Here is a 16,869-nt window from a genome sequence, read left to right on the forward strand (position 1 = left end):
AACCCATTGTTTGCTTTTAAGGGGAGGGGTAAAACCAGTGAAAAGTTAGCTATGAAAAAATGCAGTAGGCTGATGTTTTAAAAAATGCAAAATTTTGGGCATCAGAAAGCTTTTTACAGATCTACAAATCAAAGTTACTGTTAGGGACTTCTCCATTAGATGTAGGATAAAGTGAGAAGGGAGATGCTTTAGATGTTTGCACATATCATAACACAAATTAATTCAGGTTGCAGATTCTCTTTAATGCTGTTAGGTCTGTTTGTAGTCATAGTGCACGTGTGGTGGGTTGACATTGGCCGCCTGCCAGACACTCACCCAGCCGCTCTCTCACTCCCCCTCCTCAACAGGCAGGGGGAGAAAATAAGATGAAAAAGCTCATGGGTTGAGATAAAGACACTTACCAATTACCATCATGGGCAAAACAAACTCAACTTTAGGAAAATTAATTTAATCTATTGCCAATTAAAATAGAGTTAGATGGTGAGAAACAAAGACAAAAGCTGAAATGCCTTCCCCCCACCTCTCCTCTTTTCCCCCTAAGGTTAAAGTTCACTCCTTCATTCCCGACTCCTCCACCTCTCCCCTGACTGGTGGAAGGGGATTGGGAATGAGGGGTTGCAGTCAGCCCGTGACAATCCCTCTCTGCCATTTCTTCCTCCTCATACTCCTCCTTCCGGCTCCAGTGTGGGTCCTTCCCATGGACTGTGGTTCCTTCAGGATAAACCTGCTCCAGCATGGGCTTCCCAGGCTCCACAGGGGAGTCTCTGCCCAGGTGCTGGCAGCACCTCCTGCTGTGTGTGAGCCTGCTGCCTGCAGGGCTGGTTCTCACATCTTGTCTCTCACCCCTCACTGCTGGACAGCATTTGGCCCTTTCTTAAGCACTGTCACAGGGGCACTGCTGGCTCCTCTGACTGGCCCAGCTGTGCTCTCTTCTGCCCTGTGCCCTGGCGTGGTTGGAACTGGCTGCAACTGGGGCAGCCTCAGCCTCTCCTCACAGAGACCCCACAGCCCTGCTGCCAGCTTCTGGGCACAGGCACCTAATACGACCTGTATTTTTCAGTAATGGAAAAGGAATTATGTAGCTCTATAATGATATGTTAAGATGCATACTCACAAAGGCCTGATTTCTAGAAAGTTTCTTGCAATTTTTCTGAAGTTCTGAACAGCAGAGTTCCAGTAATAGTAGTGTTGTCTTTAAGGAATTGCAGGATTAAGGGAATACTGTGCAACTTGCACATGCTATGTGGTGAAGTCGACTAGTCCAAGAAATATACCAGTCTGAGGGAAAGATCTCAGCTGATTTACAGCAAAGGAACATCCTTATTTCTAGCCCACAAACAAGCGAAGCGTGGAAGAATAGGGTGAGTGATAGGCAGTTGAGCTTTAACCTTAATTTCAGAAAAGATAAGCAACTGAAAGGGGAGTCAGGTTCTTGGGGCAACCCCCCAGCCAGTGTCAGTGACCTGCTTCTGGCATGTTGTTTGCAACACGGGCAGTTCTGTAGAAATTAGAAATATTTGTAGATAAAAATCAGGCAGCAAAAATCTGGCTTTTCACATGCATAGGATGATTCTTATTAAAAAAAAACCTTAATTCATATGTGAATAAAGCTTTATTTCCCTTTTAATCTGTGAAAAATAAATGCCAAGGCACTGCAGAGCTGGACTTGTCTTAGTGGGCATTTCCTTCTGCTCAAAGAGTCTGACGTCAGGGCTTGGGCAAAGAATGCTTCAGCTGAACCTTGTGAGCATAGCCCATTGAGTCAATACCAGGAGAGGCATGCAGGAAATGTGTCTGCCTGCAATTTCTTGAATAAGCGGGGTTTAAAAGAATGACAGTATTTTCAGAATAAGTAATGAAAAGTAATCCTTCAAAATAATGTAAACTTAAGAATTAACAAATAAAAGCCTTGAAAACTCATGAGCCAGGCCCATTTCCCTCCAAGGAGATTTTTTTTAAACTAACATTGGATTTTTAATTGTTCTGAGACTTTTTAGAATTTTTATCTGCAGGTTTCCGCCCAAATTGTGTGCTAGAAGTTTACTTTAAAAGATTGTTGTATGTATATAATATTGACATATGTATGTCTTTTAGAACTAAGATTTAAGGGAAAACACTCTTCTATCCATGAAATCATAAGAGATGGCAGGACCAAACTTCATTGAAGTAGTATTGTCATTTGGCAGGTCATACCACAGACTATTGCATTTGCACCTTATGTTGCAATTTAGAAATTATTGGCCTGGTTTCTAACAAGTTAGGTGTGCCCTTTCTTATGACTGTGTAAACTTACGCAGTTCCCCCAATGGCAGAAAAATTGTGTATGTTGTAAAATATGTCTCCCTGCTCTAAAATATTTGATTTAAGCATAAACATCTTATCTACATGTATGACCAAAACAATAATATTTCTATTTGAAATAGACTAAGAAGAAGAATGGCTGCTGGAAGGTATAAAGGCGTTTGCAGTATTGCAAATCCAAGGCAAGTCAGGGATGTGGTTACTGGGGGGTTGATGGCACACAGATCACCTATTTCATAGAGCGAGTGAAAGAGTATGTTTCATGTTAGAGCTGGTGTTAGTCTTGAGCGAGTGCTGGGGCATCAGCCACATTGGGGGATTGTGTCCCTCCTCCCACCTTGCTGTGCTGGGTGCACTGCACATCTGTGTTTTTCTTCCCTGTGGCCAGCAGCATGGAGCATCAGAAGCTACTCTGGAGCACCTCCCTAAAATACCTCTTCCTGGTGTAAAGATTTTAATAGTGGGTGGTTTGGATAGTTCAAATATAAGCCATAGTTTGATTAAAAAATAAATGAAAGCATGCAGTATCAGGCTGTGCCTTACAGTTGCTGTAATGCAGATTGATCCCTCTCTGAGAACTTGCTTGCACTCTGTAGTTGTCTTTAATTCTGAGTGCACTGTGAGCAGACTACCTGTAACTCTCAGTCCTGGCCACTAAATGTTGATAGATTCTATACTACGTGGCATAAGTTGCATCTCTGTGCTGCTGAATGTTACTGAAGCACAGATAATCCTTAAGGGACTTTAATGTTAAGTGAGAAAAAAGAAGAAACTGAAATTGCATTTACTCTTCTGTACTTCAAAAGACCTGTTCTGCAATTTTTCCTTACCTTTGAGATAGTAACTAGAAAGCTCATAGTGCGGGAGCCTTTCCTTTTAAATGCTGCAGTAAGCGTAATACTCACTGATTGAACTTGCAGTAGGCAAAAGCTGGGGGGGAGGTAAGGGAACATGTGCTGTCCTTTGTAGTTCCAGTTCTTTTAGAAGCACACACAAATAGCTTTAGTTTCTTTAGCAAATACAATGGCATCATTCTGGGCATGCCTAGTAGAAGTGTTCTGGGGCTAGTAAACTGTGAACAAACCTGTTTGCACTGCTGTACTGTACAGCGCAGCACAGATAAGCCCTAATTGTTATGCAACTCCTTAGCATAAGCTTCTGGCATGGCTCATATGCTTCCCTTGTATTAAGACTGTCCAAAATAGCAACAAGAAGACATGTAACTAAAGACACAGCAGGAGTGTAGGAATTCACCCAGGCCTTGGATGTTCTAAAGATTGAACAATTCTTCATTTTAAACCTTCCAAAATGCTAAGCATAATGTATTTTCTTCGGAGCTTCTTCAAGGTAAGCAATTTCAAACTTTTCCTGAGTGTGGGAGTTTGCTTGGTTTAGTTTTGTTTTGACAAGAAAGAAACTTAGATTTGACGTCTTTGTACAGGAATGTAGAAAGTAGTTTTCTTGAGAACTGATGCCCAGCCAGTAAGTACACTTACCAGGTTTGCAGTTTGCTTTGCTATGTTAACATTTGATTTGTAGAAAGTGGTTATTTTCTGATACAATAAAAAGGAAACACTTGTTGTGGATTTATGTTGAGACATCCTTATACAATGAAAAACCATAAAATTTATGGTGTAAGCCACATCCTTCAACCAGGGAGTTGTTAGCAGTGAAAGATGCATTTTTACGAGACAAAATCAGATTATAACTCATTTTTATTACATTTTCCTGAAGTGTTTGTTCTATTTTAAACATGCTAAATTGAGCAATTGAACACTGTCATCATTGAAAACATTTTAGATACAAAATAAACTACAAAATTTTGCCAATAAGTGTAAGTTTACATTTCATATTATTAAAACAGCCAGACCAAAAATCTAATCTTCAGTGATGGGTATGTAACTCCCTGGGGACAGTTTCATTTTCTGTGAATCTACAGTTTTATGACTGAGGTCCTGCTATTGGACTGAAATAGCTGTGTAAGATCTGAGTCCCAGCTGTGGCTTTCACCTTGCTCAGAATTATGGCACAGTAGTGTTGCAACTGGAGTGTGTGCTGCAAGTTTCATTAGAAGTGTGCACTGTGAAATGTATAGATGATTTGGAGAAGTGTAGGTCAAAGGAAATGAAAGTTTAATCGGATTAGTGAATATTGGATTATTCCGTGATCTAAAATGTCAGAATTTGAAGCTCAATAGAGAATTATGCTAACTTAGAAGAAGAATACTTATGGAATAGAATAACTGTAATCAGCTGAATTCCAGTTTCCCATTATGTTGTCACTTACACATTTGCATGCCAAACTACTTCTTGGTAAAGTATGCTGCAAGATTGCAGGCGTAGTGTCAAGTCAGCAGTAAATATCAACTCAGAGTTGCTCTGTGGAGACCAACTGCTGTTCGAAAGAAATGTGAGAAAATGTTTAATTTTGGTCCTAAAACATGTAGCTACAATTAGCACCTGCAACCACCCAATGGTTCATAGAAAACCAGTAGCACTTCTACTTAGAAGGTGGGCCTCATTTTTGGCAACCTTCCTTAGGGAGATTGTGTGGAGCTGGTCTTAAAAATTGCCTGCATTTGGGTTTAAAATATCTACTTAGCTTTTTCTGAGTTACTTTGTTACCCTAAACACTGCATTCTTTGGGAGGTAAAAGCGAGGGACAGAAAAAATACAATAGGAAGGTTTTTCTCTGTTCCTGGGATATGGCTCTTGATGCATCATACTTGCATTGCTGTTTTATCCATGACAAGCCTTGACTTTGAAAAATTTTAGCATAAAACATGCTGCTAAAGTGTATGTAAATACCTTAATTTAAGGTGTGAGAGTACATACTTCTCAGTACTTAAAAGAGTATATTTCTTACATAAGTATCAGACATCTATAATAGCGTTAAGACACTAGTATTTGAGAAAAACAGGACTGACTAAAACTGGTAGCTGTCAACCATATTATGGTGATTACTGGACTCATTCTGAAGATGATCATTTTAGTTTGTAACAGCTTTGTGCCATCTCTGTTGGTTTCAGTTTGAGATACTGGCAAGCGTCAGTGTATGTCTATGAGCTTCATTTTGCATTCATTGACTTAAATCTAACAGTCAGCTAAGTCAGTCAAACTTTGTCCAAAATGGAGGTAAAATTAAGACTGTTTTAATTAGTTTCTTCATTGTTTTCTGTGAAGTTTTCTTGAAATAGAAAGCTCTTAACTGAAAGCTGGCCAAAACACAGTATATCTAAGGCTGTATTTCACAGGCCCTGTGCACCATGCTGTACTCTGATATTCTTGTGATTTGGGTCATGCTAGAATGACCCAAGTAGCTTGAAATACAGTCTGAGATCTTAGCCATGTTTCTCAATAGGATTTTAGCTCCTAAGGTCCCCATAACCACAGCTGGGAACTTTAAAAGTATCGCCCTCACCTGACTGGAAAGAAAAAGTAGCCTGGGCCAAACAGCTAATAAACCTGCCCTTGGCTTTGGGATAAAAGCTGCTAACACTATGGGAGAGTTACTGTGGTGCCTCTTGTCCTTCTCTGGAAGTTGCATCAATGCTGCTGACGATGGGAGGAGCAGGCAGAAGTGGGAATAGCATAAATCTGTCTCTGGATATCTAGGAGGGAGCTAGGTCCTGCTGGGTGCAGGACCGTGGGGCAGAGTTGGTAGTGAAGAGCTCGGGACCCCCCACCTATCCTCCTTTGTGTCTGGCTGCAAGGCTTTTGTAGCACAGAACCATGAGTTTATGATGTGTAACTGTGTGACGGTATCACGGTTCCTTTCACTGCGTGTTCAAACACAAAACTGCATGCACATCAGATCTTGTGAGGATGTGTCAGCAGAGATATCCTGTTATATCTTGGCCAGTCGAGATTTTTATCTCCCATAAGAATCCATTTAAAGGCTTAATATGTTTATCTTTGGGTTGGCCAAGAGAAATGGAAAGAGATACTGAGATTGTTTTATATGCGCAACTGTGTTGGTTTTAGCTGCTGGTTTTTCTTACTAATTTAAATAATTCTCTAATTAAAATATTCTACATGTCTGTTCACTTGGTGTGAAAATATTTGGTTTTCACAGAAAATGTGCAGAAATCAAAGTGTAACTCCTTCTTAAATGAAAAATCATATAAATGGCTCAGATGAGCCATCATCAGTTTTTGAGAAGTGCAACAGTAAAGTTTATGGAACTATATTACTGTTTTCTTTAATTTCAAAACCAGAAAATACTGATTAATACTGCTGTCTTTTATAATGATGGCCACAATAACGATCATGTTTTCACTTATAGCGTGGAGCATTTCAAAACAAGCAGCCTGTTGCAGTCATTTTCAATTCCTGTCTAATACCACTGGTACAGTGGTAAACAAGGCATGATGCAGATTTGCCACTAATACCTTTAATGCCTCTAAAATAGTATGCCTATTGTTCTCTCTGAACCAAAGCTCCAGGCCACTAATACCAGCTAAAACATTCCTGGCCACTTTAAAAGGCCAGTATACGCCTGAGCAGTGATTGCTGCTGTCACCAGTTGCAGGCAGAGCTTTTAGGAGCCCTGGCGCTGCTCTCATAGGAAACAGTATTGCACAGCTGTAGAACATCCTAAATTTGTATCAGATTCAGTGTTCAAAGTGTCATCCATTTCTCTCTCTCGTTGGTCACAACTTTTGTTTAATTCTGCTCAGAAATCTGTGTCATCTGCTTGATTAGTTTTTGCAGCCCAACCAGCTTAGACTTTGGATCTGAACTTGACTTTGCTAGTTCTCTCTTTGAACAATATGCCAAGCTTACATTTACATGAATCAGTCTGAACAGTTTGTTCACAATATATGTGTTTCTCTGAAGGATTTTTATTCTGATTTAAGAAATCAAACACCACATTTGTAGTACTTTTAGGTCTTGCATCTGTTTCACTAGGTATTCACCTATCCTGAAAGGTTAGGTTCCCCCCTAAACTTGGTGTGTTTGTTCCTTTTTGATGACCATCAGCCTTTTAGCTGGGCTAATCTTTGTTAGTCTCGGTCTTGGCAACTCTAAGATACCTGTCAAATGAGCACTAAAATAATGGCCAGTTACTCTGCTCTGAGGGTCAGTTCCTTTTCCCCTTCTAGTGAAACTGTAACAGAGATTTCTAAACAAAGTTCTGATTTCAGGTGAACCTATGCTGACTACCTAGAGGCAGGGACCCTGCTGAGTGGACACTCGCTTGGAAAGTCAGAATGTTGTCTCACTGAAAACGTACCTTGTTACCTGCAGAAGCATTGGTCCCGTTGTATGCAGCTATAAGATTGCTGTTGCATGGGACCATGTCTTGAATGTACCATATTTAGCTGAATAATGACTGTGGATATTGCAGGTTTTGCCTAAAACTAAGGAATGACTGTAACATGCAGCTGTTTTAAAAATGTGTTTATCAGTTGTTTGTCATCTAATATAGACGATGTGGTATACTAATGTGATCTTTAAGCATGCTCAACTGTCAGGCAAGCAGATAAGATGCAGGTATTTTAACAGTGTATTGATCTTTGGCACCCTGTGAGTGTGTGGAATCTTGGCTTTCAATCTTCTAAATATCAAAGTCATCCTGTACAGTGGGATTTCTGTGCACTGGTGCTGCAGCTTTCTAAATAGCAACAAAAAGTATAAAGAACAGCCAAACAGAACATTTCAGTGTTGGGTGGGAACTGCTTTCTTGCAAAACTGGCTGAAGAAGACTGTCAGTGTTTAGCTAACGAACTCCTTGTAGCATAAATTAAACCAAGCCAATATTGAGCTGGAGCTAAAATGACAATCCTACAATGTCAGCTTAGATCCTATAGTAACGTCTATAGCAACTCATACTACCTGAGTAACAACTCTGCAAGTAATACCAGAATACACACCTCTTCATTAAAAACTTAAAGAGGGCTGCTAATGTCTCACTTAATATGCAAAACAACAAGTTCGTATGATTACACATGTGGTTGTAAGAACCCCTGGGTTATATATACATGTAGAATTGGTACTGTAGTCAATGGTGTGAATATTTATTCTTGCAAAAATATATAAAAAAATTACTTGAGTTTTTAAATGGCTTTAAAAACACAGCTATCTTAGAAGCATAAATTCACATACAAAACACCTCTGTGAAGGTCTTGCTTTCAGAGGAACTGAGGTACCTGTAGACAAATACTTTTCAACTGAGGTAACCATGAACTCTTAATTTTGTCCACAGAAAGTAAAATGCTTTGACTGAAGTGAATTTTCCACTGAGGCAGAGAGTATGATGGCCAGAGTCAAATTTTCTAATAATAGTTTTGATACTAAGGAAGAATGGAAATTCATCTATTTTATTTCTGCAATGGCTTCCATCTAAAAAACATTAAGTTGTTTCCTGATACTGAGTTAAGCTGCAGAGTGTATGGCAAATCATCAGGATTGGAAATTTCTTACACCAGACAGTTATCTTGTACCTTCTTAAACCAAAAATGCTGCATAGTGCATGGCAATTGGCAGTCTTCATGGAGAAAAAAATGCTGCAATATGGGAAAGAACATGATACCAGATGAGAGTACAGGAGCTATCCATCTCTGTATCAAAAGCAAATAATTGGTGAGACTGAACTAAGAGCTAGTTCACATATCAGAAGATTAAAGAATTAGCCTGAAAACACTATTAACTGAAAAATGGAGTGAGGTTTAGATCATTCATAGCTATTGTGTCAGTGAAGACATGCTAGTAAGGAAACAAAGTGTCAAATGAACTCTCATTGTTTTTAAGGAGGGAATGCATTTTGCCTGGAAGAGGCTTAAGGAGATCTAAAGGGAAAGGTAGAACTGCTTAGTAAGCAAGGTATCTGAACAATTAAAAGACAGAGTCCCTGAAGTGTTAATGAGTCTTTGACAGTAATGGAAACTGGAATTAATGGCAGCCAGGTAATTCCTGATTAACCTGCCTATATGTGTGTAAATTACAAAGGGTGATGCACACAGACACACATATACATGCACATACACACACACTCTCCATCTGAAATATTGCTGTGAGAGTTGTCTTCATCTTCAATACAAGAGTGCTATTATCAGTCTAGGAGAGCAGAGGCAAATTCTCCATCCAAATCATTAACATTTGTGATTAATAATTATTTCAGTATATAGTAATTCCTGTCACTTTTAAAGCAGGACAGAGTGATCCATGACTTACATTGCAGAGGATGACCGCTAAAATACAAGTGTAACAATGGGTACAATTATAATGCATCCATTGACAGAAAGTAACAAATATATCCATTTGCTCAGACCTTTACTTGAGAGGAGGTACTATCTGAGATTACATTTGATGGAATCACTTTGACTTCTTGGCCACTAGGATTATTTACAAAGTGCATCTCAATATATGGCAACATAAATTGTTTGTAGGCTCTAGATGTCCCAATAAAAATAGTATCTTATGTTTTAGAAAATAAAACTTGGCCCATTAAGAGAGTTACGTGTGAAAAGTGACATCCAAGAGTGAAGAGTGGTTTGCTTACAGGTAAAAGTGTGGGAAAAGTCCTAATGTCTTGGTCAGCTTTTGTGTAATCAAACCTCATACTATGTTGAGAACAAGATCTCCTGCAAAGTGGCCATTGGTACCTAGTCAACAGTTTCCCTTATCACCAGAGTTGTGACATTGTTGGCTGTGCTCCAAAGAATTCAAGCTGGTTGGGAGTCACTATTTTCTTTTGCCTTCAGAGATAGAATTCTTCACAGCTAGAATTGGGCTTGCTGCTGAGAAACTTCCAGTAACATTATTGAGGTCATACAGATGAGTATATAATTACTTAGATAAGCAGAGTTTCAATTAACATGATTGCAATCTAGTAGCACTTAAACAGTGTTCCTTAAGAAAAGGATTTCACCCTGTACACAACCTATAAATGAAGAATGAAAATCTGTATGATTAAATCACACCACAAAGTTAAAAATTACCAGGACCTATACATAGCCTTAGGTTCAACTTTTGACCTCACAAGATTTATTTATTGCCTGAATAAAAATCCCAGGAGACAAGAGAAGAATTTGCATCAGATTAATTGTCAATGATAATGTTTTTGTGGGTTTTTGCAAAATGCAAGGAGAAGGTTAAGATAATGAACAGTTCCTTGCAACATGCAAGCAGTCCTTGAATAGGACAGCCTTGTTTCAGGCACCTCAACCAACAGGGGCTGGAACCTATGGAGGCATTTTAAACAATCAGCTGAAATGCTTCACAGCTGAAACAGCATCTTTCCGATCACACACATGAAAATAAAGGTGAAATACTCATGTGCTCTTTGGAGGACAGGTCTTGCCAAGATTAAAGGTGGAAATTCAGGCAATGGTTGCTTCAGCAATAGATGACTCCTCCTTCTGATCATAACACTTCTCTGTCTCAAACCCCCTCTGCTGAGCCAATTTTCTACAATGACGCTAGATAGGTGGGGGCTAATGACCAATCTGTTACTCTTGGAAATCTCCCATAGTAGGCTTGACAGAGACATTCACTCAGTGCCTGCACCTGGCAAGTTGAGGACAGCATTTAAGTTTGAGTGAAATGCTACCTGATCATATATGTGACCTTTCTGAAAAAAACAAGACAAGTGCTTTTTCTCTTCAGTAGGGTCTCATAAGCATCTTTGCTTCTCTGGTACTAAAACCCTCTTCTTTTAAAAACAGTATTGTGGTCATGGAGGGCCTCGGATAAGCCTTGTTTGCAGAGCCTGGCTCTCTCCACCAGCTAAGTTTTCAATAGACAGCTTTCTGATCAAGCTTACAATATGACTTTTTCAGTTTTAAGTACACCTTTAACAAATCTTTATATAGCAGGTGAGCATCAAGCCCTGTGTATTCCCTATGCTTATTAAAGAGGTCAAGTATAATAATTTAAGAAGCAAATAACCAGTTGTATGAAGAAACCAAGGTTTTAATAAACATCCTTTGAAAAGCAACAACAACAACAATTTGATGCATTATCAGATGAGCATACAAAAATTAGCAAATTGTGTTTGGGTTAAAAATGAGGGAAAGGAAGGGGAAAAAGGTCTTTCAGTTCAGTGTGTTCCTATGAATGGAGGTAAGCTTCTGCAGTTTACATAAGGAGTGAATTCTTGCCTGCTATCTCAAATTCTAGCTTATATATATTCTAGTTTTTACTTTGACAGTTAAATGGCAAATATATGTCATTAAATGCTATTTGGGATATTCTTTATATATTTCTCCTGGGAATTAAATTCCATGAGTTAAAAGTCTTACAGACCTCTAATAGAAACTGTAAAAAATGATGGAAAGACAATTCATGATTGGGGTAGTTTCAATCAAGTGTAAGGGAAATCGTATCTTCTGAAAGTCAACCATAATGCTGTCTAATAAATGTGATCTCTCTGTTTTCAGTTGATAGTCTCCCTTCTGTAGATTTGTTTCAGAGCTTGTCTGCTAGATTGATTGCTCTGGGTAGTTAGGTATAACACAGACATTTAGTGTGCAGGTAACTTTCAAGCAGTGAAAAGAACTGGAATGCACTTAAAATCACCAGCAGGCTGAAATAATCATGACCAAGTGGATAAGATAGGTATGTTTCATACTGTTCTTTCATCAGGCACAAAGTTATTCTAGAATACTCATGGTTCCTACAGGGTTTCGGCTGGTATCAGATAACATATTGCTATTAATTATAACATTTTTTTATCACACAAAGTTTGTCTGTAGTGCATGCTGGTAGATGATTGCAGTTCCTTTAAGTGAGCATGAAAGTAATGTGTTAAGTTCATTCAGCTCCATACACAACCAAGTAAACCCTCCCTGTCAACGCTAATGCATTTTTGTTTATTCTAGATTTCAGTTAAACAAGTGCCATAATGCCCTGGCAATTGAATGTTAACATTACATCCCATGGTAAAAGGATTCATTCCAGCTTCAGGAGACTGTTTTGAAACAGGTGGCTTAAAATATTTGTCACCAATTACAATGAAGACAATTATTTCTTCAGAGGGAATGTCTATTCAAAAGTTGCATATCATACAGTAACACCTCAGCTAGCTTGCTTGCTGACAGTGAAGTAACATGGGACAACATGGGCATTGATGTCACAGCAAAATCTCGGTGTCTGGGTAAACAAGCGAACAGTGAGCTTGCATGGAGCCACTGCTGCCATGCCTGCTCTCTCACCCTGCTGCCAACTCCTGTTTTGGCTCATGTCTGCAACTGTTGCAACAAAAATTGGCATGAATTTTGAAATTAACATCTCCCAAGTCAGCTGTAGGGTGTTATTTTATTTTATTTTATTTTATTTATTTTATTTTGGAACAGCTAGATGATTTATTTGAGGGGACATATAAAAGCTACTTTATTCCAATTTTTACCATCTTCAGAAGACTCAAACTATTTGGTTACCCTTCATTTATCTATAAAATGAAATAGTTTTCTGATCCAGAATAAAACACTTAATAATCCTACAGGTGATGTCATGTGCTTCCTGGATGGAAATGGAAATCACCTGTAAAATTCCCTTTAAAAATTCATAGCAAAGCTAGCCATTCTGCACTGCTAAAACAATATACATATAATAATATATGTATATACATCGTGTGCGTAATGTACATCCTACGTTGCTGTAATCCACCATTTCAACAAAAGAAAGTTCAAAGGACTAATTATATCCATAAGTGGGAAAGTCAGAGATGTGGTGTTACGCTACCAGAATAGAGGAGTGCTACTGCAGAGGTGTGCAGCTATGGTCATGGTGTACTCCACAGTTGTGTTGGGTTTTTTTTGTTTCTGAATTTAATCCCAGTATAACATAGCTGATATCACCATGTTAGAAGAATCAACCAGAAGCCTAAAAATTTGCATGCCTCTCCCTCTTCCCCTCCTTCCTTTGCTTGCCCCCCAAATGTAACAGGAAATAGACAAACCAGCCCCATGTGGAATCAGACGATCTGCTTCCTCAGCTTTTTTTTATCTTGCTGGCAAGAGCTCAGCTCTGCCCATTGCATTCTGCCTGCTCGGCAGGTTCAGCTGGATACTGTGGTCTCTGTGCTGTTGCTCTGTTTTGTTTAGCTTTATTCTGCTGATGAGGTGTTGTGTCTCAGTGCTGGGGGAGATCAGTCTTATGTATCTTTTTTTCTCTTGGGTGTGAGGTTTAAACTCCTGGAAAAGTATGCTCTACACAGACAGTTCTGAAAAGAGGAAAAGAAGCCAAAGTCAGCTTGAATAGTGTACTCCCAGAAGTCTTTATTTTCTGTGAAGAAATAATTTAAGACTCTTGCTAAGATTTTTGGCCTTCTACCATCACACCTGGCCTCTCTCTGTTAAATGCATCATCCAGCAGGCGGTAAGAGCATGGGCCTTCACACCCTGGTTTTGGAGTGCTATTTCATACTTGCTATTGCTGGTTTGATATTTTCAGTTGTTCATCATTAGCTAATATCACAGGTCTTTGACAGAAAGCCTGAAAGAACTGGAATAATTGTTATTTGCAATATCTTAAACTTTTTCTAATGAATTTCTTTTATTTCTGTTTCTTTTTGAACCCCCATGGCATTTGTTTCTCTGCAAGACTTCTGAAATAGGCCAAGTTTTGCCTTGCTTACCATTTGTTTATCCAAATCATGATGAAGGCATTTGATGTTTAATAAAAGCAATTTGTATGTGATCTTGGTGTATGTACCATTCATAGCCTTCCCAAGGCAGAGAGTTTCCATGACAGCTAATTAATAAAGATTAGCTTTTCTTATGGAGTGTAAGACTCAAGTACATCTTGTTTTGTGATGTAGATAATCTCTCAATCTGATTTTGAAGACTGGGTCTTGTCAAAGAGATGCCACAGGCGACCTCTTCTGATTTATAGCCAGATTTGGAAGACCATTAGGGGTGAAAAATTTTTGATAGCTTTTATTTTCCCAGTTCTTACATATGTCTACTTGCTTGTTTGGTTATTTGTCCTTAGTAGGTGAGAGTTTCTCAACCACTTACGGTTTGAAGGACGCAGGAGGAAATCACATTCCTTAACTTCTGCTAACTTTAAAATTAGCTGAAGAACAACCTAGGTCTACGGACAGCTAAATTGCATTAAAACAAAGGTATTTAGGTGAAATGCATGATGTTACATTGTTAATAATATAAGATGTATCATAACACAATGTAACATAATTCTTATCTTTTCTTAACATAATTCTTATATTATATACCATACCTCTTATATTATTAAGAGATATCACTGGAACTTCCAAAACAAGCCGGATTTTGCCTGCCAAATTACTTTCTGTACTAAGAAACAAATATCTGATTTCATACTTAACCTTTTCTCAACTGTGAAGTTGCTAACAATGCTGTTATTTTCTATGCATGGGAAAAGGGAAGACAGGTATCAAAGCTCCTTTATTCTTAAGGACTTTTGTGATCAGCTCTACTTGGGCAACATCTGCTGTGTTTCAAACACACTTGGGTGATACTTGCCTGAATGGGACCCTATTTGGTTTTGTGTAAGGGCGAGGCAGGGACAATCTGATGGTTTACACTTGATTTACTTGGATATCTGACCAACCTGAAACTCATTTTGTTTGCTAAAACAAAGGGGTTTAGAAGAGAATGGGTGTAGATTAAATCAAAGATGCTGGCTTTCTATAATGTGAGAATATAGCTTTACATCCATGCATTTCTTGTCTTTCTGTATCAACAAACAGAAAAAATAAGAATAGTAGTCTATCTTAAGTTCTGTTTTTGATCTCCCTTTCTATCTGTGCCTTATCTTTTTGAATCGGTGAAGTACTACATGGCAGTTGTCGAGGTTAATAATGTCAGTCCCATATTAAGCTATCAGAAAATTCTCCCCGTAACAAGTGTAGAGCTGCCTAAGAGTGGTAGCACTCTAGTGACTACTCAAGAACTACACTTCAGCAAAATGCTTTATTTTGCCTTGACTTTTGTACCTTCTTATTGTGCAAAGTATTTTTGCAAGTGAAATCCTTTTTACTACTGACATTTAATTATAGACTTGTTGGTTTGGGCACATCTTTCAGCTAGCCATCAGGTATCAGAAGTTTTCTGATGGGCTGTCAATAGATTGAGCTCCATTTTGCCTATCACAAACCCTTTGACAAAAAGCTAGTCTTAATAAGATCTCCTGAGTAGATTTATTTTATCCTTCCTTTAGTACAGCAGGTTCTCTCACTCAGCTTGCATGCAATAAGCAAGGCTTGACTGACAAAACAATTTTCTACAAGGTCTCTCTGTAGCCATTCAGCGCTGCATCCCATTCGCATGAACTGTGCCAACTGCTTTTGGTGCCCTGGGAATGAGGACCATTCTCTTGAAAACTGAGGCATAAGCCAAGACCACCCACATTTAGGAGGAAATGTGCATTTGCAAACTGAAAATTAACTGATGCAGCATGTAGCATCATGGCACCATGCATTGGGCAGAAAAGCAATAATGTGGAAGCTGGTCTGAAAGGCAATAAGGAATCAGACTGTCAGAAATCTGTGGGGAATCATGTCAGTAACTGTAGCACAAAGATCTGACTCTTGCCAAATCCTCAGCATCTGTTTTTCAATACATCAGATTTAGTCACTTCTTTGCAGCAGCATTGAGTCAACCAGAGGGCAACTGAGGAATAGCCTGAGTTGCCTTTCTGCAGGTGTGCACAGCTGGATTGTGCCCTACAGGGCCAGGAGTGCCAGAACTGTTCTAGCCCTGGGCTTTATTCCCTATGCCAGCCACAGAGAGTGGGCCGATTCTAGTGGTATGTCATCTTGGTGTCTCTGAGCTAGCAGGGAGGATGCTGTGAAGAACAGCTACAATACTAGTGAGACAGCAGGGCTAATTTACACCCAAACCTGTGCCAACCCCAGGGCAGAGTAACAACAAAGGCACTTTCGCTTCCCAACTGCTTCTTGGATGAGCTGTGGTCCAGCCTGTCTCATTCCTTGTTGTGCTCTTGTTGCCTGAGCAATACCTCTAAATCCCTAAGTAGCATGCTAAATATTTACATGTCTTGCCAGGAGAATTAGATGTCAGTGTAGAACACAATTATCGTAGAGAGAGTTTAACCCCTCATTTATCTTAAACCACAATTGTGGAACTCCACTGGAAATAGTGGCATATGGGTCTATGTCAATTAATTGTATTAGTTCTGGGTTTATGGCACTGGATCTGGACTGATACTTTTAAGGTGTCACTTCAAGATATATGAATTCTGCTTTTGCTTCACAGTGCATGTGACTGTCATCCTCCTGTTCCTCCCTCTCCTATTTGCTGTTTCTATTTTGACACATCTCTGCTGTTTTAAGAGCAAACTTTCCACATGTTTTTAACTCCAGGAGTTTGGTGTTTCAAAGGAAATGACACCACTGCTTTGTACAATGAACCATGTGAGCTGGGATCTCTGTGCAAATGCAGAGATTAGTGTAAATGCAGCTGGCTTCCCAAGTAAGAAACATGCAGGGAATGTTGACAATATTATTTCCACTACTGGACTGTAGAGATCATCCCCAATATTTTGTACTGAAGGTTTTACAGGGTTAGAAGTTCTGTGTCAGATTATTTGGAAAAGAGGCTTTTCCTCATTTGTAGATGGATGA

General features: G+C 39.1%; 1 protein-coding gene across 2 annotated transcripts in view; it reads left to right on the forward strand.

Moving 5' to 3' along the window:
- ARHGEF4 (Rho guanine nucleotide exchange factor 4) overlaps nucleotides 1–16,869 on the forward strand; it is a 247,389-nt gene that overhangs the window by 47,366 nt on the left and 183,154 nt on the right. The window contains exon 1 of one of the 2 annotated variants that reach the window (XM_075032006.1): nucleotides 3,450–3,648. The exons of the other annotated variant lie outside the window; for it this stretch is intronic. Within the exon in view, the coding sequence (XP_074888107.1) occupies nucleotides 3,610–3,648 (39 nt within the window). The 5' untranslated portion in view covers nucleotides 3,450–3,609. Of the gene's footprint in view, nucleotides 1–3,449; nucleotides 3,649–16,869 lie in introns of those variants that run through there. 2 annotated transcript variants of the gene reach the window in all.

The sequence above is a fragment of the Buteo buteo genome, chromosome 7 (assembly GCF_964188355.1).
Source record: "Buteo buteo chromosome 7, bButBut1.hap1.1, whole genome shotgun sequence".
Taxonomy (NCBI): domain Eukaryota; kingdom Metazoa; phylum Chordata; class Aves; order Accipitriformes; family Accipitridae; genus Buteo; species Buteo buteo.